The 23331-nt window shown below is 38.5% G+C and overlaps 1 protein-coding gene across 1 annotated transcript; it reads left to right on the top strand.

Moving 5' to 3' along the window:
* The first annotated feature begins 8435 nt into the window (after positions 1–8435).
* Positions 8436–13013, top strand: LOC146486254 (uncharacterized). Its single transcript, XM_085095971.1, has 2 exons — positions 8436–9028; positions 11211–13013. Exons 1-2 carry the CDS (start codon positions 8647–8649, stop codon positions 11975–11977), a joined length of 1149 nt encoding a protein of 382 aa, XP_084952097.1. The 5' UTR covers positions 8436–8646; the 3' UTR covers positions 11978–13013.
* Positions 13014–23331: the final 10318 nt, after the last annotated feature.

The following is a 23331-nucleotide window of genomic DNA, read 5'->3' as shown; positions in this document are numbered from 1 at the left end:
AGAAAACTAACCCAAAACCGTAAGAATTACTAACCCCCAAATGCAAGAAATGTAACCCCCAAACGTAAGTATTACTAACCCCCAAAAGTAGAAAAACTAACACAAGAACGTAAGAATTACTGACCTCCAAACGTAAGAAAACTAAGCCCCAAGCGTAAGAAATACTAACCGACAAAAGTAAGAAAACTAACCCGCAAACGTAAGAATTACTAACCCCCAAACGTAAAAAATGAACCCCGAAACAAAAGAATCCCTAACCCTCAAACATAAGAATCCCTAATTGCCAAACGTAAGAAAACTAACCCCTAACCGTAAGAATTACTAACCCCCGAACGTAAGTATTACTTACCCCTAAAATTAGAAAAACTAACACAAAAACGTAAGAATTACTAACCATTAAACGTAAAAAATCTAACCCTCAAACGTAAAAATTACTAGCCCATAAAGGTAAGAAAACTTACCCCCAAACGTAAGAACTACTAACCCCACAAACGTAAGAAAACTTAACCCAAAACGTAGGAGTTACCAGCCCCCAACGTTAGAAAAATAACCAACAAACGTAGGAGAACTAACACGCAAACGTAGGAATTACTAACCATCAAACGTAAGAACATTAACCCCTAAACGAAAGAATCCATAACCCCTAAACGTAAGAATTGCTTATTCCCAAGCGTAAGAAGACTAACCCCCAACCGTTAGAATTACTAACCCCAAACGTAAGAAATCTAACCCCCAAAAGAAGTACTACTAACCCCCAAAAGTAGAAAAACTAACACAAAAACGTAAGAATTAATGACCCCTAAACGTAAAAAAATCTAACTCTTAAACTTAAAATTTACTAACTCCCAAACGTAAAATTTACTAACTCCCAAACATAAGAAATCTAACTCCCAAATGTAAGAATTAATAAAACCGAAACGTAAGAAAACTAACCCCCAAACGTAAAAATTACTAACCTTTAAACAAAATGAAACGAACCCCCAAACGTAAGAAAATTAACCTCCAAAGATAAGAACTACTAACCCCCCCACTTAAGAAAACTAACCCCCAAACGTAAGAAAACTAACCCCCACAGGTAAGAATTACTACACCCAAACCTAAGAAAACTAACCCCCAAAGGTAAGAATTACTGAATTCCAAACGTAAGAAAACTAACCCCCAAACATGAGAATTACTAACCCTAAAGCGTAAGAAAACTAACTCTTGAACGTAAGAAAACTAAGCCACGAACGTATAAATTACTAAATCCCAAACGTAAGAAAACTAACCCCAAGATGTAAGAATAACTAACCCACAAACGTAACAAAGCTAACACCCAAACATAAGAATTACTAACCCACATACGTAAGAAAACTAACCCCCAAACATACGAATAACTAGCCCCCAAGCCTAAGAAAACTAGCCCCCAAACGTAAGAATTTCTAACCCCCAAACGTAACAAAGACTAACCCCCAAAATATGAATTACTAAGCCCAAAGCGTAAGAAAACTAACCCTAAAACGTAAGAAAACTAACCACCGAACGTAAGAATTACTAACCTGCAAAAGTAAGAAAACTAAACCTCTAACGAAAGAATTATTAAATCCCAAAAGAAAGAAATCTAACCCCCAAAACGTAAGAATTACTAACCCCCTATCATAAAAAATCTAACCCTCAAAAGTAAGAATTACTAACCCCCAAACGTACGAAAAGTAATCCCCGAATGTAAGAATTACTAACCACCAAACGTAAGAAAACTAACTCCAAACATTAAAATTACTAACCTCCATACCTAAGAATCCCTAAACGCTAAACGTAAGGAAACTTACCCACAAACGTAAAAATTACTAACCCCAGACGAAAGAAAACTAACCCCGACACGTAAGAATTAATAACCCCAAAACGTAAGAAAACTAACCCCAAACGTAAGAATTATTAACCCTTAAACCTAAGATAACTAACCCCCATACGTAAGAATTACTAATCCCCAAACGTAAAAAAACTAATTCCCAAACGTAAGAATTACCAACCCAAAAACGTAAGAAATATAACCCCGAAGCGTAAGAATTAATAACCCCAAAACGTAAGAAATCTAACCCCCAAGCGTAAAAATTAGTAACCTCGAAACGTAAAAAAACTAACACCCAAACGTAAGAAATCTTACCCCATAAACATAAGAAAACTAAGCTCTGAGCGTAAGAATTATTTACCCGCAAACGTAAAACATCTAACCCACAAACGTAAAAAATATTAACCCATAAAGGTAAGAAAACTAGCCCCAAACCGTAATAACTACTAACCCCCCAAACGTAAGAAAACTAAACCCAAAACGTAAGAGTTACTAACACCCAAATGTAAGAAAACTAACCCATAACCGCAAACATAAGAACATTAACCCCCAAAGGAAAGAATCCCTAACCTTCAAACGTAAGAAAACTAAACCCCAAACGTAAGAATCCCTAACACCCAAATGTAAGAAAACTAACCCATAACCGTAAAAATTACTAATCGCCAAACGTAAGAAATCTAACCCCAAAACGTAAGTATTAATAACCTCCAAACGTAAGAAAACTATCCCTAAGCGTAAGAATTACTAACCCCAAAAGTAAGAAAACTAATTCCCAAAGGTAAGAATTACTAACCCTCAAACGTAAAAAAACTAACTCGCAAACGAAAGAATTACTAACCCCCAAACTTAAAAAATCCAACCCTCAAACGTAAAAGTTACTAACCCATAAAGGTAAGAAAACTAAACCCCAAACGTAAGAACTACTAACCCACCAAATGTAAGAAAGCTAAACCCAAAACTTAAGAGTTACCAACCCCCAGACTTAAGAAAACTAACCAACAAACGTAGGAAAACTAACACGCAAACTTAAGAATCACTGACCCCCAAACGTAAGAAATGTAATCCCAAACGTAACTATTACTAACCTCCAAACGTAAGAAAACTAACCCCCAAACGTAAGAATTACTAAACCCTAAACAAAAGAAAACTTACCCCCAAAGGTAAGAATTAGTAGCCCCCCAACGTAAGAAAACTAACCACCAAACGTAACAAATCTAACCTCCAAACATAAGAATTACAAACCCCTAAACGTAAGAATTACAAACCCCCAAACAAAAAAAACTAACCCCGAAACGTAAGAAAACTAAACCCAAACGTAAGAATTACTAACCTTCCAACGTAAGAAAACTAACCCCCAAACGTGAGAAAAGGAACCCCAAACGTAAGAATTACTAACCCCCAAACATAAGAAATCTAACTCCGAAACGTAAAAATTACTAAAACCGAAACGTAAGAAAACTAATCTGCTCACGTAAGAATTACTAACCCTTAAACAACAGAAAACTAACCTCCAAACGTAAGAAAACTAACCTCAAAAGGTAAGAATTACTAACCCCGCAACTTAAGAAAACTAGCCCCTTTAAAGTAAGAAAACTAATCTCAAAACGTCACAACCCCTAACCCCCAGACGTAAGAATTATTAACCCCCAAACGTTAGAAATTTAACCCCCAGACGGAAGAATTACTAACCCTGAAACGTAAGAAATCAAACCCCCAAAACGTAAGAATTAGTAACCCCAAAACATAAGAAAACTAACCCCCAAACGTAAGAAAAACTAACCCTTAAACGTAAGAACTCTAACCCCCAAATGTAAGAAAACCAATTTCCAAACGTAAGAAATACTAACCCTAAAGCATAAGAAAAAATACTATCTTTCAAACGTAAGAAATCTAACCCTCATAACGTAAGAATAACTAACTCCCAAACGTAAGAAATATAACCCCCAAACATAAGAATTACTAACCCGTAAACGTAAGTAAACAAACCCCCAAATGTAAGAAAACCAATTTCCAAACGTAAGAAATACTAACCCTAAAGCATAAGAAAAAAAACCCCATACGTAAGAATTACTAAACCCAATAGGTAAGAAAACTAACCCATAAACGTGACAATTACTTATCCCCAAAGGTAAAAATCCTTAACCCACAAACGTAAGAAAACTAACCCTAAACGTAAGATATACTAACCCCCAAACATAAGAATTACTAACCCTTAAACGTAAGAAATCTAGCCCCCAACCGTAAGAATTACTAACCCCCAAACGTAAGAAAATTAAAACCTTAAAAGAAAATTTACTAACCCTTTAAACGTAAGAAAGCTAAACTATAAACGTAAGAATCCTTAACCCTTAAACGTAAAAAGTAACCCAGAAAGTTAACAATTACTAACCCCCAAAACTAAGAAAACTAACCCCAAACGTGAGAATCCCTAACCCCAAAACGTAAGAAAACTAACCCCCAAACGTGAGAATCCCTGACCCCAAAACGTAAGAAAACTAACCCCAAAACGAAAGAGGTACTAAACCACAAACGTAAGAAAGCTAAACCCCAAACGTAACAATTACTAACTCCAAATGTTAGAAAACTAACCCCCAAACGTAAAAATTACTAACACGCAAAGGTAAGAAAACAAACCCCCAAACGTAAGAATTACTAATCCCCAAACGTAAGAATCCTTAGCTTCCAAGCGTAAGAAACCATCCCCCAAATGTAAGAATTACTAACCTCCAAACATAAGAAAACTAACCCCCAAACGTAAGAATATTAACCCCAAAAAAGTAAGAAAACTAACCCCTAAACCTAAGAATTACTAAACCCCAAACGTATGAATTACTAACTCCCAAACGTAAGAAAACTAACCCAAAAACGAAAAAAGAACTAACCCACAAACGTAAGAAAACTAAACCCCAAACGTCAGAAAACTAACTCCCAAACGTAAGAATTAATAACACCCAAAGGTAAGAAAACAAACCCCCAAACGTAAGAATTACTAATCCCGAAACGTGAGAATCCGTAACTTCCAAACGTAAGAAACTAACCCTCCAATGTAAGAAATACTAACACCAAAGGTAAGATAACTAACCCCCAAACGTAAGAGTTACTAACCCCAAACTTAAAGGGGAAGTATCACGAAAATTTTTGTCATTTTAAAACCCAAAAATGTTTGAATGTCAGCAGAAACAACAAAATATTTGTCTAGTTTGTTAAAAATTATCACCCCAGTACAATAAAACTGTCGCTTAATGCCTCTGGCAAAAGACAGGGTAGGCCGGTTTCGATTGAAACTTGAAAAATATTAGGCTAATGTTTTTCAAGTTCTCGCATTTTTGTTTCCAAAATGCGCTAGAACAGATCACAAGTTGTTTCTTTCAAGAATTGAGTTGATTTCGTTCCTCTCGTCATTCTAGAATTATTTGGCAGGTGATTGAAGGTCTTATTTCATCATTTTTAACAAAAGATATCAAAAACCCCATGATACTAAAAACTAACTAACCCTTAAACGTAAGAATTACTAAAAACCAAACGTTAATAAACTAGCACCTTAACGTAAGAATTACTAACCGTGAAACGCAGCAAATCTAAGCCGAAACGTAATAATAAATAACCCCCAACAGTAAGAATACTAACCCCCAAACGTAGGAATTATCAAACCCAAAACTAAAGAAATCTAACCCCAAAACGAAAGATTTGCTAACAACCGAACGTAAGAAAACTAACCCCCAGACGTAAGAATTACTAAGCCCCAAACGTAAGAAAACTAACCCCCAAAACGTGAGAATCCCTTATCCCCAAACGTAAGAAATCTAACTTCAGAACGTAAGAAATACTAACCCGCAAACGTAAGAAAACTAACCCCTAAACCTAAGAGTCCCTAAACCCCAAACGTAAAAAAACTAACCTCCAAACGTACAACTTACAAGCTTTAAGCGTAAGGCAACTAACCACCAAACGTAAAAATTACTAACCCCCAAACGAAAGAAAATTAACCCCCAAACGTAAGAATTAGTAACCCTTAAACGTGAGAAAACTAATCCTCAAACGTAAGAATTACTAACCCAAAAACGTAAGAAATCTAACCCCCAAACGTAAAATTACCAGCCCTGAAACGTAAGAAATATAACCCCCAAACGTAAGAAAATTAACCCCCAAACGTAACAAATACTAACCCCCAAACATAAGAATTACTAACGCAAAGCGTAAGAAAACTAACTCTTAAACGTAAGAAAACTAACCCACGAACGCATAAATTACTAACCCCAAAACGTAAGAATTACTAGCCCACAAACGTAACAAAACTAACACCCAAACATAAGAATTTCTAACCCACAAACGTAAGGAAACTAACCCTTAAACATACGAAATACTAGCCCCCGAGCGAAAGAAAACTAGCCCCCAAACGTAAGAATTACTAACCCCCAAACGTAAGAAAATTAACCCCCAAACGTAACAAATACTAACCCCTAAAAATAAGAATTACGAGCCCCAAAGCGTAAGAAAACCACCTCTTAAACGTAAAAAAACTAACCCACGAACGTATAAATTACTAACCCCCAAACGTAAGAGATCTAACCCCCGAACGTAACAATTACTAACCCGCAAAAGTAAGAAAATTAAACCTTGAACGTAAGAATTACTAACTCCCAAAAGAAAGAAATCTAACCCCCAAAACGTAAGAATTACTAACCCCCTAAAATAAGAAATTCAACCTTCAAAAGTAAAAATTACTAGCCCCCAAACGTACGAAAAGTAATCCCCGAACGTAACAATTACTAACCACCAAGCGTAAGAAAACTAACTCCAAATATAAGAATTACTAACCTCCATACGTAAGAATCCCTCTAACCCTAAACTAACCTCCAAACGTACTACTTACTAGCCCTAGACGTAGGGCAAATAGCCCCCAAACGTAGCAATTACTAACCCCAAACGTAAGAAAACTAACCCCCAAACGTAGGAATTACTAACCCTTAAGCCTAAGAAAACTAACCTCCAATTGTAAGAATTACTAACCCCCATACGTAAGAAAACTAACCTCCAAACGTAAGAATTACCAACCCAAAAACGTAAGAAAGAAATTATTGTCTAGACAATAAAAATTTGATGCTGCCCCTCGGTTAATATTTAAACTGAACTACATTTAGCTATACTGGCTAGGGTATTCCAATAGGGGGTGTAACATATTGGAACATTCTGGGAACCCTCTAGGCGATTTATCCTTCCCATGTGGTTTTGGACTCGATGGCAAAGAAGCGTTTGATCGTCTAGTACTTAATTTTACCTCTGTTTGAACAGGTTAGTGCTGTAATTTTTTTGCAGTTCTTCACCACAGAGGTTCTAGTTGCTCATTAGTTTTGGGACGTTTTTGGATATTTGGGTTTTTGTCTATCGTTTAGCTTCCCAGTTTGACACAATTGTTACTATTGGCGCCCTTCGGTGAGATTATTATTCTAAGCTTACGCTCGAAATTTACAAAATTTTGTTTTCCAAATTTCTCATTTGTCCCATGGCTTCACCTCTCCCAAGTAGCCTTGTTGCGGGTCATTCTTTTGTAAAGAGACTTCACGCTGATTTGCAATGCAAATTTGATCTCCGTGCCGCTCTGGATTTCAATTTAACTCAGACCACGACTGTGTCATTGCATGGCATCGGTGGGTTGACCGTTCCACCACTAGCCCGGGAATTACGGCTTCTATTTGCTAACGGGCCTCTTCCCAGGGTCATTATCCTTGAGATCGGGACAAATGATCTAAGTTCTCAACCTCCCGAGGTTGTAATTGGGGAGGTATTAGACTTGGTCGATTTCCTGCAGTCTGTTGCATCTTCTACCGTTGTCGGTATTTGCAAAGTCCTTCCTCGGCGGCAACGCGGAACGGATTTGCCTCAGGAGGATTTCAACAATAGGGTCGCCAGGTTCAATAAGATGCTTGAACCGCTTTTTGACGGTCAACTGTTTGTATTTGTGTGGGAACATTTGGAAATCCAGCCCCTTTCTCGTCGAGTCCTTTTGCCTGATGGCGTTCATTTGAATCCTCATGGGCAGTATTGCCTATATCGGAGCTACCGGGGTGCCATATTAAAAGGCGTTTCTATGCTTTCCAATAGGTCTAGTACATGAGATGTTTTTTATGCCGAGAACTTAGCTTACATTATATGATTTTTCTCAGACCACGCTATCATTCCATCATCATAATTAATTTTATCTGTTGAATTTCCATGTTAGTTGGGTGCTGCACTTTTCATTCCACATCAACAATGATTTTACTTCTCTGGAACATGTTACCGCAAAATTGGGCACATTTATGTCCTTTATTTATTTATAATTTGGTATCTGTACCAACTTTAGGCTAGGTAGATAATCCCAACATAATATTGTCATCTTGCCTCATTGTATGTCAATTTTTATTTTAGTCAGTATTGGCTGTGATGATTGTTCCATGGCATTAACTGACACCTTACTTTTAATTTGTGTTAGGAATTTGATCCTATCCTTTGTGGACATTTCTGGTCCTACATTATTTATTGTTGTCCTGCCTAATTTGGGGTATCATGATATTTTCAAACCACCCGTCAGGCATGATGTCACTGGCGCTGTATTGGCACAGTATATTTTTACAGCATAATACGGAGCACTCTGCGGCGACACTGTGTTGTATTGTCTGCCATGCTACCGTGCTGACTATTTTTTGTTTGTGTTTGATGTAATATCCTGTATTGTTTTTATCTGGGCTCTAACAAACACGCCCAAATATTATGATCTGGTCTGGCCTTGCTTTGCCTGTTTCCTGTTTTGTTTTTGTCTTTACAATTTTTCCCATAGTATGATGCCTCTTCCATCACGCTATAAGAAGGTGCCACGTAGTTCAGGCCCGCTGGCTCCACGTGTAAGCCGTGTGCGCACAGGACCCTTGGCTTCGACCTCAACATCCATATCTACATCAACGGCAACAGGAACATCAACTTCCACATCAACATCCATAGCCACCCCCACTTCAACCATGGTCCAGGGCATTGCCAGAGCAGTATCGCAAGCAGTTATCCATTCTTTGACCCCATTTATGGTGTCTGAGCAGTCTACCTCGGCGTCCACACTGATGGAAACACACGTCCAGGATGCTCTTGCCCACACCTCACCTAATGTTACCCTTGGGGCAGATGTTACTGTACAGTGGTCTGTGACTTCTGTTCTCCATTCTTTCTCAGGTGAGCCTTTAACTGGGGTGGCTCTAGCCCAACCCCATGACCGGCCAGGGGAGATATTTACTCCCATGTCTTTGCCAATTGATGCCAGGGTGACACCGAAATTAAAGGCCAAAATGTGGGCTAATGAATTTATCAATTTTTGGCAGCTAATCACAGTGACACCCAATGACGAAAAATTTAATATTTCAATTAATACCTCTACGGAATCCCCTGGTCAGCCTACATTGTGTCTTGAGCCACTTCAGAAGGCCAAAAACATTAGCACTATTGCAGCTTGGACCTCTGCTTTCCAGGTATTTGTTGGAATATACACCTCTAAATTTCCTGCAGAAGCTCCAGCCCTAATGAAGTATGGGGAGGTGGTGAGAGACTTGGCAGACAAAGGGGCAAATTGGATTTACTATGACACTAATTTCCGCTATTTGAGGCAGCAAAAGTCAGCAGATTTTCCTTGGGGCACTATTCACTTTGAGCTTTGGATAAGATCTCAGCAGTTCCCCCGCAAGAATACTAATGTGCCTCTCGGGGTAGCACTTATGTGCCTATTGGCTATTGTCGCAAATATCACAGAGGAGGTAACTGTGCGGGTTGTTCATTTAAACATGAATGTCATAAACGTCATCAAAACCATCCAAGCTCCAAGTGTAATTTTCGTGCCCCAGGATCTAAGCCCCTCAGTCAAACCAAGCCTCGCATTACCAACTCCAGTCACAATAAATGGGCTAGCTCCTCTTTTGTCTGGGTATTCCACTTCTACTGCTGAATATTTGATTAATGGTTTTAGCCTTGGTTTTCCTATTCCTTTTCAAGGCCCATCCTCTTCTTCTTCTTCCCCCAATTTGTTATCAGCTGAACAGCATCCTGGCGTGATTGATCATTATTTAACAAAGGAGTTGTTGGCACAGCGAGTAGCTGGCCCCTTTACACACCCTCCATTTCAAAATTTTCGGCTGTCACCCATTGGGGTAGTACCTAAGAAAACACCTGGTGAATTTCGTTGCATACAGCATTTATCATACCCTTACGGGGCTTCTGTCAACGATGGGATCCCTGTTGAGGACTCCAATGTTACTTACTCTCGTATTGATGATGCTGTTGGGCTGATTTTGAGGTCTGGGGTTGGCAGTTTTTTAGCGAAAACCGATATCAAGAGTGCTTTCCGTATTATTTCTTCTCGGCCAGCGGATTACCATCTACTTGGTATCTATTGGCGAGGTAATTACTATTTTGACCGATGTTGGCCCATGGGCCTGGCCAGTTCCTGTAAGACTTTCGAGGCCCTCAGTACAGCTGTTCAGTGGACTGCCCAGAATAAGTTAGGGATATCTTACATGTTACATCTTTTGGATGATTTTTTGATTATTTCTGGATCCCATGAGCAGTGTTCTAGAGAGCAAGCCCTTTCCTGGAACTCTGCTCCTACCTAGGTATACCAATGGCCCCTGATAAAACTGTTGGGCCTTCTACTGTCTTTTCATTTGCCGATATAGAGCTGGATACTGTGCACTCTGAAGCGCGCTTACCCCGCGACAAGGTAATGCGCTGTGCCTCCCTGCTATCAGACTATTTAAAACGCAAGAAGGTCACCCTTCGGGAATTACAGTCTCTAATAGGGTTGCTGAATTTTGCTTGTTCAGTGGTTCTTCCTGGACGTGCATTGCTGCGTCGTCTCATTGACTTGACTATAGGGATAGCTCGTCCACAACATTTTATTCGATTGACTAGGGAAGTTAATTCTGATATGCGAACATGGCTAGCTTTCTTATCAAACTTTAATGGTTCATCCTTTTTCTTAAATCAAAATTGGATAACTAATCCCAGTCTCCAGCTCTATACTGATGCTTCTGGTTCGTTTGGCTATGGGGCGGTTTTCTGAGACCAACGGTTTTATGGCCCTTGGCCTGACTCTTGGAAGTCTTTTAACATTGCTGCGTTGGAATTTTACCCAATTGTCCTGAGTGTTATCACCTGGGGCCCTTTGATGCGTAATCAGCGTATCACATTCTTCACAGACAATGAGCCCTTGGTTCATATTATTAATAAGAACAGTTGTCGGGGTAAGCTCCTCATGTCATTTGTGCGAAGACTGGTGCTTGTGTGCTTACAAAATAACATACTATTCCGTGCGCGACATGTGCCTGGTATAAAGAATGACCTGCTAGACTCTTTGTCTCGTCTACAGATTCAGAGATTTCGACGCCTCGCTCCAGCGCACATGCAGCTCTCTCCGGTACATATCCCGACTGCCCTACAACCAGAACATTGGCAGATGTGGTAACACATTTAATGGGTTCCAGCCTACAGCCAACTTTTCTTCCTACTTATAGGCGAGCTTGGAAGCTATATAACACCTTCTCGATAGATATTTTTGGTCAGTCCGCCTGTCCTTTACCTTTGCCACCCTCTAATTTGGCCATTTTTATTGCTTATTTGTACCAACATAATTATGCCTCACCTACTGTGAATACGTATGTTTCTGCCCTTGGGTATATCCACCGGCTGGCTGGTGTTGACGACCCAACAAAAGTATCTTTTATTATGGAAATGTTGCAGGGGTATGGGAAAGTTGGTGCAAGGTTCGACACACGCCTTCCTACCACAGTTTCCATCCTAGAACGAATGTGTGCTAATTGTGCGCAAGTTCTGGATTGTGAGTATATTGCATGTATGTTCAAGGCAATGTGTACCACTGCTTTTTCTGCCTTTATGCGTATTGGTGAGATAACTGCTACCAAGCAGGCCCCTGACGTCACACAGCTTAGTCAGGCTACTATGCTTTCTACTGCGTCTGGCTTCATAGCTTTAGTAAAGCTCACCTTTCATCAATTTAAGCGCCATTATAACCAGTCCCCGGTTTCCATAATCATACCCCGCCAGGCAGGCGTTTGCCCTGTTGAAAACGTTTTTCATTGCGTGGCTCAGGGCCAGGGCCCCTATTTCAACACCTGACTGGGGTCCCTGTTAACCGAACGGAATTTGCAGAGTAGTTGGCAAGGGTAATAACACATTGCGGGCTAGATTTCACCAAATATCAAGGCCATAGTTTTCGGATAGGTGCAGCCTCCCATGCAGCTGCACGTGGTTATTCTGATTCTCAAATTCGCCTACTCGGGAGATGGAAATCGGATGCTTTTAAACGGTATATTCGCATTGCTAGCCTTTCACACAGATCAACATTACACTAATCGTACTCGTTGTGAGAGCAATTTGGCTGTGGGCCTCAAGTGGTAGTGGAGCAGTTTGCAGGGGTAACTGCTCCATCCTTGGCCTTTCGGATTCATTGTATTGCATTCCTCATGTGCACTATTTTCCCAATAGTGTGCAGGGGCCACTGTTAACATAAACATGGGCCATGCCCATGTTAGTTCTTCTATTATATTGCCTTCAATTACATTTTACAGTTTTATTAGGACTGTATTAATAGTGTGCAGGGGCCACTATCGTTAGGCTAGGTTGTCATTTTCGTTTTGGTATAAATCATGTTCCTTGGCTACAAATAGCATACAGTTGTTTGTACCATTATGCATGCCACTTCCTATCTTATATTCTCAATAGTGTGCAGGGGCCCTATTGAGATTATGTCGAGAGATTGTTTTGGGTTATCTTCTCCTTTCCATTTATACAACATACTATTGTTTGCAGAGGCAATCTTCCTCTTGCTGTATCTATTATTCTTACCTGTTAGCATTAGTGTGCGACTTTAGTCCACTATTGTTGGGGCTTGGGTGGGGCTGCTTCACTTTACCCAAGTTAGCTTTGGCGGGTTTTTGCCCTCACCTTTGCTGGGTAGGGCCTCCTTCATTTGTTTGTAATTGACATTTAATTGAAATGATTATTAAAGCAGCTATGTGGCCAGCCACATAGCCAAAGTTTATCCAAAATTGGGGAGTTTGTCGATATTCCTTGTCAAACACCCTTCCCACCAAACAGAGCAAGCCCAAACAATAGTGTTTCTTGTTTTGATATATTATTTGGAGAGGGGCAGGATAAATATAACCCCGAAACTTAAGAATTAAGAACCCCAAAATGTAAAAAAACTAACCCCCAAACGTAGGAGTTATTAACACCCAAACGTAAGAATTACTAACCCCCAAACGTTAGAAAATTAACCCCCAAACATAAGAATTACTAACCCTCAAAAGTAAGAAAACTAACCCCCAAACATAGGAACTACTTACTCCCAAATGTAAGAAATCTAACCTCCGAACGTAAGAAATCTAACCCCCAAACGTAAGAATTACTAACAACCAAACGTAAGAAATCTCACCCCAAACCTTAAATTTACTAATCCCTAAACGTAAAAATACTAACCCCAAAACGTAAGATTACTAAACCCAAACATAAGAAATACTAACCCCCAAAAGTAAGAAATTAAAACCCCAAACGTAAGAATTACTAAACCCGAAACGTAAGAAAACTAACCCCTAAACGTAAGAAACTCTAACTTCTAAACGTAAGAAAACTAGCCCCGAAACGTAAGATTTACTAAACCCAAACATATGAAATCTAACCCCCAAACGTAAGAATTACTTACCCACAAACGTAAGAAAACTAACCCCCAAACGTACGAAAACTAACACCAAAACGTAAGAAATCTAACCCCCAAACGTAAGAATAACTAACCCCAAAACGTAAAAAAAAACTAACCCCCAAAGTTAAGAAAATCTAACTCCCAAACGTAAAAAATTAACCTCCAAACGTGAGAATTACTAAACCCAAACGTGAGAAATCTGACCTTAAAACGTAAGAATTACTATCCCCCAAACGTAAGAATTACTAACCCCGAAACGTAAAAAAACTAACACCCAGGTGTAAGAAATCTAACCCCCAAACGTAAGAAAAATAACCCCCCAACTGGAAGAAATACTAACCACCAAACGTAAGAAATCTAACCCCCACAAGTAAGAATCACTAACCCATAAACGTAAGAAAACTAACCCTGAAACGTAGGAAATATTAACCCTCAAACGTGAGAAAACTAACAACCAAACGTAAGAACTACTTACCTCTAAATGTAAGAAAATTAACCCCTAAACGTAAGAATCACTAACCCCCAAACGTAAGAAAACTAACCCTGAAACGTACGAAAACTTACCCCCAAAGGTTAAAATCACTAACTCCCAAACGTAAGAAAAGCAACCTCCAAACGTGAGAATTACTAAACCCAAACGTAGGAAATCTGACCCTAAAACGTAAGAATTACTAACCTCCAATCGTAAGAAAACTAATCCCCAAACGTAAGAATTACCAACTCTTGAACGTAAGAAATTTGAACCCAAATGTAAGAATTACTATCCCCCAAACGTAAGGAAACTAACCCCCAAACGTAAGAATTACTAACCCCAAAACGTAAGAAAACTAACCCCTAAACGTAATAATCCCTAACCGACCAAAGGAAGAAAAATAACCCCCAAACGTAGGAATTACTAACCAACTAACGCAAGAAAATTAACTCGTAAACGTAAGAATTGCTAACCCCTAAACGTAAAAAATCGAACCCACAAACGTAAGAATCCCTAACTGCCAAACATGAGAAAAGAAACGCCGAAACTTAAGAATTACTAAACCCAAACGTAAGAAATCTAACCCCCAACCGTAAGAATTACTAACGTCCAAACGTAAAAAAGCTAATCCTAAAACGTTAGAATCACTAACCCCCAAACGTCGGATTACTAACCCCCAAACAAAAGAATTATTAACCCCCCAACGTATGAAATCTAACCCCTAAAAGTAAGAATTGCTAACCCCCAAACGTAAGAAAACTAACCCCTTAACGTAAGAATTCTTAACACCCTAACGTAAGAAATCTAACCCACAAAAATAAGAATTGGTAACCTTCTAACGTAAGAAAACGAACCCCTAAACTTAAGAGATTCCTAACCCCCAAACGTAAGAATTCTAAACCCTAAAACGTAAGAATTACTAGCTCCTCGACGTAAGAAAAATAACCCCCAAACGTAAAAATTGGTAACCCACAAACGTAAGAAAACTAACCCCTCAACGTAAAGGAAGAAAACTAACAACTTAAGGTAAAAAATCTAGCCCTTAAAGGGAAGAACCACTAACCTTTCAACGAAAGAAAACTAGCCCCCAAACGTAAGAATTCCTAACTCCCAAACGTAAGAAAGCTGACCCTCAAACGTACGAATTACTAACCCCCAAACGTAAAAAAACTAACCCTCAAACGTAAGGATTTCTAACCCCCAAACGTTAAAAATGTTAGCTCTAAACCTAAGGATTACTAACCCCAAAACGTGAGATAACTAACCATCAAACGTAAGAATTCGTAACCCCAAAACGTAAGAAATGTAACCCCTAAACGTAAGAAAAGTAACCGCCAAACATAAAAATTCCTAACCTCCCAACGTAAGAAATCTCACCCCCCAAACGTAACAATTATTAACCCCCTAACGTAAGAAAACTAACCTCCAAACGTAAGAATTACTAACTCCAAAACGCAAGAATTACTAACCACCAAACGTGAGAAAACTAACCCCCAAACGTAAAAATTACTAATCCCTAAACGTAAGAAAAGTAACCCCCAAACTTAAGAAATCTAATCCCCAAACGTGAGAAATCTAACCCCCAAACGTACAAATTACTTACTCTTAAACGTTAGAAAACTGACCCCTAAACGTAAGAATTTCTAACCCTTAGACGTAAGAAATTTAACCCCCAAACGGAAGAATTACCAACCCCCAAATGTAAGAAAACTAACCCCCAAACGTAATGACTCTAACCCCTAAACGTAAGAATAACTAACCCTCAAACGTAAGAAAACTAACCCCCAAGCGTAAGAAATCTAACCCCCAAACGTAAGAATTACTAACTCCCAAACGTAAGAAAACTAACCCTTAAACGTAAAAACTAAAAAACTATTAAATTTAAGAAATCTAACCCCGAAACGTAAGAATTACTAACCACCAAACGTAAGAAAAGTGCCCATAAAACGTAAGAATTCGTAACTACTAAACGTAAGAAATGTAACCCCCAAACGTAAGTATTACTTACCCCGAAACGTAAGAAAACTAACCCCCAAACCTAAGAAATGTAACCCCCTAAACGTAAGAATTACTCACTCTTAAACGTAAGAAAACTAACCCCTTAACGTAAGAATTATCAACCACCAAACGTAAGAAATCTAATCTCCAAACGTAGGAATAACCAACCCCCAAACGTAAGAAAACTAATCCCCAAACGTACGAATTACTAACCCCCAAACTTAAAATAACTAACCCTCAAACGTAAGAATTTCTAACCCCCAAACGTTGAAAATGTAACCTCCAAACCTAAGGATTACTAACCTCCCAACGTAAGAAATCTCACCCCCTAAACGTAAGAATTATTAACCCTCTAACGTAAGAAAACTAACCTCCAAACGTAAGAATTACTAACTCCAAAACGCAAGAATTACTAACCACCAAACGTGAGATAACTAACCATCAAACGTAAGAATTCCTAACCCCACAACGTAAGAAATGTAACCGCCAAACATAAAAATTCCTAACCTCCCAACGTAAGAAATCTCACCCCTAAACGTAAGAATTATTAACCCTCTAACGTAAGAAAACTAACCTCCAAACGTAAGAATTACTAACTCCAAAACGCAAGAATTACTAACCACCAAACGTGAGAAAACTAACCCCCAAACGTAAGAATTGCTAATCCCTAAACGTAAGAAAAGTAACCCCCAAACTTAAAAAATCTAATCCTCAAACGTGAGAAATCTAACCCTTAAACGTACAAATTACTTACTCCTAAACGTTAGAAAGCTGACCCCTAAACGTAAGAATTTCTAACCCTTAGACGTAAGAAATTTAACCCCCAAACGGAAGAATTACCAACCCCCAAATGTAAGAAAACTAACCCCCAAACGTAATGACTCTAACCCCTAAACGTAAGAATAACTAACCCTCAAACGTAAGAAAACTAACCCCCAAGCGTAAGAAATCTAACCCCCAAACGTAAGAATTACTAACTCCCAAACGTAAGAAATCTAACCCCCAAACGCAAGAATTCCTTACCCCTAAACGTAAGAAATCTAATTCCTAAGCCTAAGAAATCTAACCCCTAAACTTAAGAATAACTAACTCCCAAACGTAAGAAAACTTACCCCCAAACGCAAGAATTACTAACCACCAAACGTAAGAATTTTTAACTCCTAAACGTAAGAAAACTAACCCCAAACGTAAGAAATGTAACTCCCAAACGTAAGAATTATTAACTCCCAAACGTAAGAAAACTAACCCTTAAATATAAGAATTAGTAACTATTAAATGTAAGAAATCTAACCCCGAAACGTAAGAATTACTAACCACCAAACGTAAGAAAACTAACCTCCAAACCTAAGAAATCTAATCCCCAAACGTAAGAATAACCAACCCCCAAACGTAAGAAAACTAATCCCCAAACGTAAAAATTCCTAACCCTCAAACGTAGGAAATCTTATCCTTAAACGTAAGAATTACTAACCCCCAAACGTAACAAAACTAACCCCCAAACGTAATAATTCCTAATCATTGGAAAGGTGAAAGGCTACCAATACCAGCTCGAGATAGATGACAAAGTCTAAGCAGTGGTCAGTCGCAGATACAGTGTGCCTCTATCAACGCAGGAGCCTCCAAAGAAGAACTCAGACTGGATGGTTGCAATGATGTTATCAAGAAGCAAGAAGAGGCAACACCATGGGTAAGCGATGTACTGTGCACACTCAAGTCCAATTGAGATATCTGAATATGCGTAAATCCAAAGCCACTCAACAAAGTAGCGAGGAGGCCAAACCATTATGCACCGACAATGGTAGATATATTACAAAAATTACACGGTTGCAGGTATTTCTCCACCTTTGACCAGTCATCTGGCTATTGGAATATCGAAGTGCATCAAGACAGCGTACACCTACTCCCTTTCAACACGCCATTTGGACAATATGCATACAAAAGGCTTCCATTTGGGTTCGTGAGTAGCCTAGACATATTCCAACGTGCAGTAGATGAAACATTTGGTGACTGAGATCCCTGATGTCTATTGCATTGCAGACGATGCGCTAATTGCTGCAAGGACAAGGGAGGAACACGGTATGGCAGTAAACAGGATCATCCAACGATATCGAGACTCGGGCTTCAGGCTCAATCCAAAGAAGGCAAAGATCCTATTAGAGGAAAAACTTACCTCGGCCATACCCTGACGAAGGCGGGATTAAAACCAGACGCAAAGAAGGTCCAAGGGATAAAGCGGTTGGCGGTGCCAAGAAACAAGCAAGAGCTACAGTCACTGCTTGGAATGTTCAACTACCTGGGAATTTTTTTTTTTTTTTTTTAATAATTTTATTATACAATACTTTTCTTACATTTACAATACTTACAATACAGTACAATGTTGACATGCCAATACAAGACTATGTTAGAAACTATTTAGTTAGATTAATTACAAAGAATTACAGTACTTTAGGTAATATCTGACAGTTTACATGTACCTTTTACAAAACAGTTCTACTAAACGTTACACTACTAATAAAGACAAAACTAGGAGAAACAGCACTAACAGATACGCTATTACTTAATAAGAGTAAGAAAAAAAAAATTACACCAAAAGTGGAACATCAAGGAAAAAGAAACTAAAGGGCCAAGAAATATAGGGTTAATTATTATTATTATTATTATTATTATTATTATTATTATTATTATTATTATTATTATTATTATTATTATTATCATTATTTATTATTTAATTTTTTTTGTTAAAGGAGAACCTTCAAATTATTCAAGTATAATCGTCTATTTTATGGGTTGTTTAAAGGAAAGATTAAGGAGTTATAATGACTGAAGTATTTGGTGCGACATTTGCTGGAAAGCGTTTTGTGTTCCTGTAACAATAGAAACATGTTTTTTCTACTTTTAAATTACATCTAACTTGATTAAGATATTCAATTAACGATGGTTTAACGTTCTTGTATTTGCAGGAGTAAATATAATATCTGCCAAGAAGTAAACAATGATTCAATAAGGAGGCGTTTTTAACTCCTTTAAGAGTTATTGTCTGAGAAAACCAGGCAGGTGGTCAAAGATGGGGGTCGGCCAAATCATTCCATACTAACATCATAGATAGGTTAGGTGGACTTATGGATAAATATACTTAAGTTTGCTCTTCAAGTGTTTTGGTATAGGAGATATGAGATCCACTCTCCATCACCCCCTCAGGTCCTAGTTTTTCTGGTAAATTTGACCCAAATTTGACAGCCAGCAAAAACTGTACAATCTAGCGAACGAAGTTCATATTTTGTACCTGATATGAATGGTCATAGAACGTCTTATAAAAAGCTAGAGATATGCGAAATAAGCAAACGTCACTTTACAACATTTAGTTTTGGAATACCTATATTTCGTATCTGCAAATGAGCAAGAAATTAGCCATTTTCGACTTCACGCAGAACACACAACTAAAACTTCAGCAAAAACTGGATGCCAAAACCAAACACTCTTACCTTCCATCTATCAAAATCAGCAATAATCTTTTTGGGCCATTCAAACAGTAAGATGCTACATCACCTCCATTTCTCTTACTACTCGATGTCATGTACAGCACGACACGACGCAATCAATGTGCTGTTTAAGCCGCTCCTGGATTTCGCATTGGGTTTGTCTTAAGTTAAAAATATTCAGTTGATCAAATTAGTTCCACAAAAAATTTAAATCCCCTCTCTTGCGAATTGAACGGAAAGAAAATTAAGAAAACGCGAAAATAAACAAAACGACGCCATGTTGAATTTGTTCACTCGGGATAGACTGGGAACTAGTTGATTGGTTGTAAGGGAGCCAGGCTGGCCATGGATGATTGTTCCACGCTGTTTTTCATAAGTAAGCTTTTTGATTTAAGGAAGGCTGGTTTAGGCTCATGCCGTAAGTGGCAAGGAATAACAAACTGTTGGGAAATGAAGATACCAACGATAGTTACAACCATTTTCCTTGCTTATTAAATGGCCTACATGTTGTTATGCTTGCTGGGCAGGGAATATCGTTTTGAAATTTAATTTGCATTTTGTGGGCTTTGATTAGGTGAAGTTTCTGGGTCAAGCTGTCTTGTACTGTCAAAGACGGGATTACAACAAATCAAATAAGAGCCAAAAACACAAGAGTAATTTAGAGGAACTACCGTAGCCCAGTTGGAAGTCTTGTGTGTAGATTCACTTGCAGAAACTCTATTTTGTTTCAATACAAAGGGAAAAAATCCGAAAAAATAACGTCTTATTCTTTTATATCGGAAGAGACTATACACGTACGAAAGTATTTTATGACAATTTTGTTCTTACCATATTCGACGCTTATTGGGCTTCGCTCCAGTCTTTTGCGACAGTATTTACATTGCACTCAGAAGCGTAATGTACAACGCAAAATGAGCTGCTTATTTTCAACTGTTGCCAGTGTATGCAGTCCAACACCATACAAGCCAAATAAGCTTTATGTTATTCCTCTAAAATCATGCAGAAAGGATTTAACAGATTATCTAACTAATCTGGGTGTCAGTCGATCGAAGTCGAGGCTTAGGGACACGGATTAACGAGGCTGATGTTATTCTCAATCGCGCCGGATTGCATTCTCTATCAGAGGAAGACAGCGAAATGTCCAAAGCACAAATACGAATTAACAACACATTACCAGAAGTTAAAATCCAGTTGTTCTCACCCATCTCACAGAGGTGAAGCGAAAAAAATTAAAAAATCCTCGTCGGGTAAACAAACAGGTGTCGGAAGAAATATACCAGGAGTTTCAAGTTTCAGTTCCAATAGGATCCGGTATGTACAATAAGCCAATATTTAAATTATTTTCTCGCAATTCACCTTTTTTTGGTAATTAATTTACTCTTTATATGTTACCTTAAGATATTTTCACCTTACGTGTAGTTTCTTATCAGTTCAGAAATCTCTGCTAATTTATCAAATGCGTTGTTTTGTTACAATGTAACAAACATCTCATTCAATTGAAATCAACATATAAACACTTGTCGAAAAGGCCATTCAAGCAGATTTAAAGTGGAGGATGCTACCTCAAAATTTGAGGACAAGCTTAAGGTGAATGTTTTGAATTAATAGTAAGATTACTGTTCCCTTGGACCGATATATAACTTCTTTATTTATTCGACCCGGAGACAATTTTGTGATGATCCCAGTAGAGTTTAAGAGTTAGGCGTTGCAGATTCTACGTTAACTTGATGTTATTTGTTTATTCTCTGATTAGCGTTCTTGACGGTCCGGCAGCTCCTCCTTCCCGTCTCCTATCATATTTATCAAGGTATCAAAGCGGAGATAATACAGCCAAAACTAATTTTTTGTTAATTTGTTGTGTAAGTTTTCAACAGCAGCTTTTATAAACAAAACGCGCATACTCCCAAGGGCCTTCTGGTGTACATGACAAGCCAGAATGACAAATCCAACGCTTTTATTGAAAGCAAATGACGTATTCAGTGAGGGCTCCTAGCTATAGGTAAATATTTCGCTTCACGACATGTGTTCATTGACAGACCAACGGAACTAGCAAAGTTCAAAATAAGTAAACAAAAGATCGGAAGCAAAAACAAACATACCTTGGAAAAGGTAGTTATCTATAGGAAAAAGGAAATTCCAACCCAATGGGTATCTGCAAGGAAAATTCTTTTTTCTAAATATCAAGCGCAGATTTTCCGTCAGTTATCTTTAGTTTTACGCAGTTTATTTTAAAGGTTGAACAATTCCATGACACTGTTTCTACTTATTTCACACATCCAATCTGATTGCCTTGCGGTAAAAGTAGAGATCATATTTCAGCTTTCCTCAGTGATTCAGAGAGGAGCGTGTCGAGTAGAGAGATTAACCTAGGAGGGTCAATTTATTGAGTAATAACTGTGATCAGTTTGCTTATACATTGTACAGAGATTTGTTTTACTAGTGTTATGTAGTACAAGTGTCAAATAACGGTACTTCTTTCGAAGTTACTAAACGGAACCTTTCTTATAAAGGCATTGCAATTTTTGTTATTAAATTCAACAATTCCAGTTGTTCATGCTTTAGCATGCTTTATCGAGTTGTGAAGAACGCGGGAGTTGGATATCTCTGATTTCTCGACGGTGGAAATGTACATCAAAAGCCGCGCGCTCAAAAAAATCCAATAAAGTTATTTTTTCACGCTATTGCGCGGTTCTGCTGGTTCTATTTTGAGCATGATTCGTTCATGTCATTATTTGTTCAGATCTTGAGCTGTTTATCGCGACAAACAGACGTTTCTAGCAACAATGCGCCGGCGATAGGTCCTTCCCCGTCCCCTCCCTACCTAAAGTAAAAATAAGTAGGTCCCAGTCCCTTGAGAGTAATCCAACTCAAGATGGCGTCGTTCTGTTTAGTTCGTATTTCTTCTAAAATTTTTCCTTCTGTTAAATTTGCCAGAGAGGGGTTCTGATTTTTTGGGACCACTTTAGTCAACTGCATATATTTAACCGTGGAGAAATCCAATGTGGAATCCAAGAGCGGCTTAATCGGCACATTGCTTGCGTCGTGTCGTGCTGTACATGACGACGAGTGGTAGGAGTAATGGAGGTGGTGAAGCACCTTGCTGTTTGAATGGCCCAAAAAGATTATTGATGATTGTGATAGAGGGAAGGTAAGAGTGTTTGGTTTTAGCATCCGATTGTTGCTGAAGATTTAGTTGTGTGTTCTGCGTGAGTTGGAAAATGGCTAATTTCTTGCTCATTCGCAGATGCGAAATATAGGTATTCCAAAACTAAATGTTGTAGAGTGACTTTTGCTTATTTCGCATATCTCTGGCTTTTTACAAGAAGTTCTATGACCATTTATATCAGGTACAAAACACGAACTCTCTTCGCTAAATTTTACAGTTTTTGCTGGCTGTCAAATTTGGGTCAAATTTACCAGAAAAACTAGGACCTGAGGGGGTGATGGAGAGTGGATCTCATTTCTCCTATACCAAAACACTTGAAGAGTAAACTTTAGTAAATTTATCCATAAGTCCACCTAACCTAACTATGATGTTAGTATGGAATGATTTGGCCGACCCCCATCTTTCAGCTTTTTCAGATTTTGCCCGGTTTTCTCAGACATTGACTCTTAAGACCTAAACAACGGCATAACGTTAAAACTTGTGAGGCTGGAATTAAATCAGCGGAAACGAAAAATAGTTCAACACTATTCCAAAAGGCCTGTGTTATCGGGCACTCCCAGAAAAGATGAAGCAATGTTTCCAGTGCTGTTTGACGGAAGCAACAGAGACTTGTTTCCGAAAGTTTAATTTTATACAAAAATGAATTTGTAACGATTT

Source organism: Pavona decussata, unplaced genomic scaffold (genome assembly GCF_977016875.1).
Source record: "Pavona decussata unplaced genomic scaffold, jaPavDecu1.1 SCAFFOLD_21, whole genome shotgun sequence".
NCBI classification, from domain to species: Eukaryota; Metazoa; Cnidaria; class Anthozoa; order Scleractinia; family Agariciidae; genus Pavona; species Pavona decussata.
This window is presented reverse-complemented; position numbering and strand designations above follow the sequence as displayed.

Coding starts and splice junctions, on each gene's coding strand:
- LOC146486254 (XM_085095971.1), top strand. CDS start 8,647: ATGATGCCTCTTCCATCACGCTATAAGAAGGTGCCACGTAGTTCAGGC. Junction 9,029..11,210: donor TGTTCTCCATTCTTTCTCAG/GTGAGCCTTTAA, acceptor TCTCGTCTACAG/ATTCAGAGATTTCGACGCCT.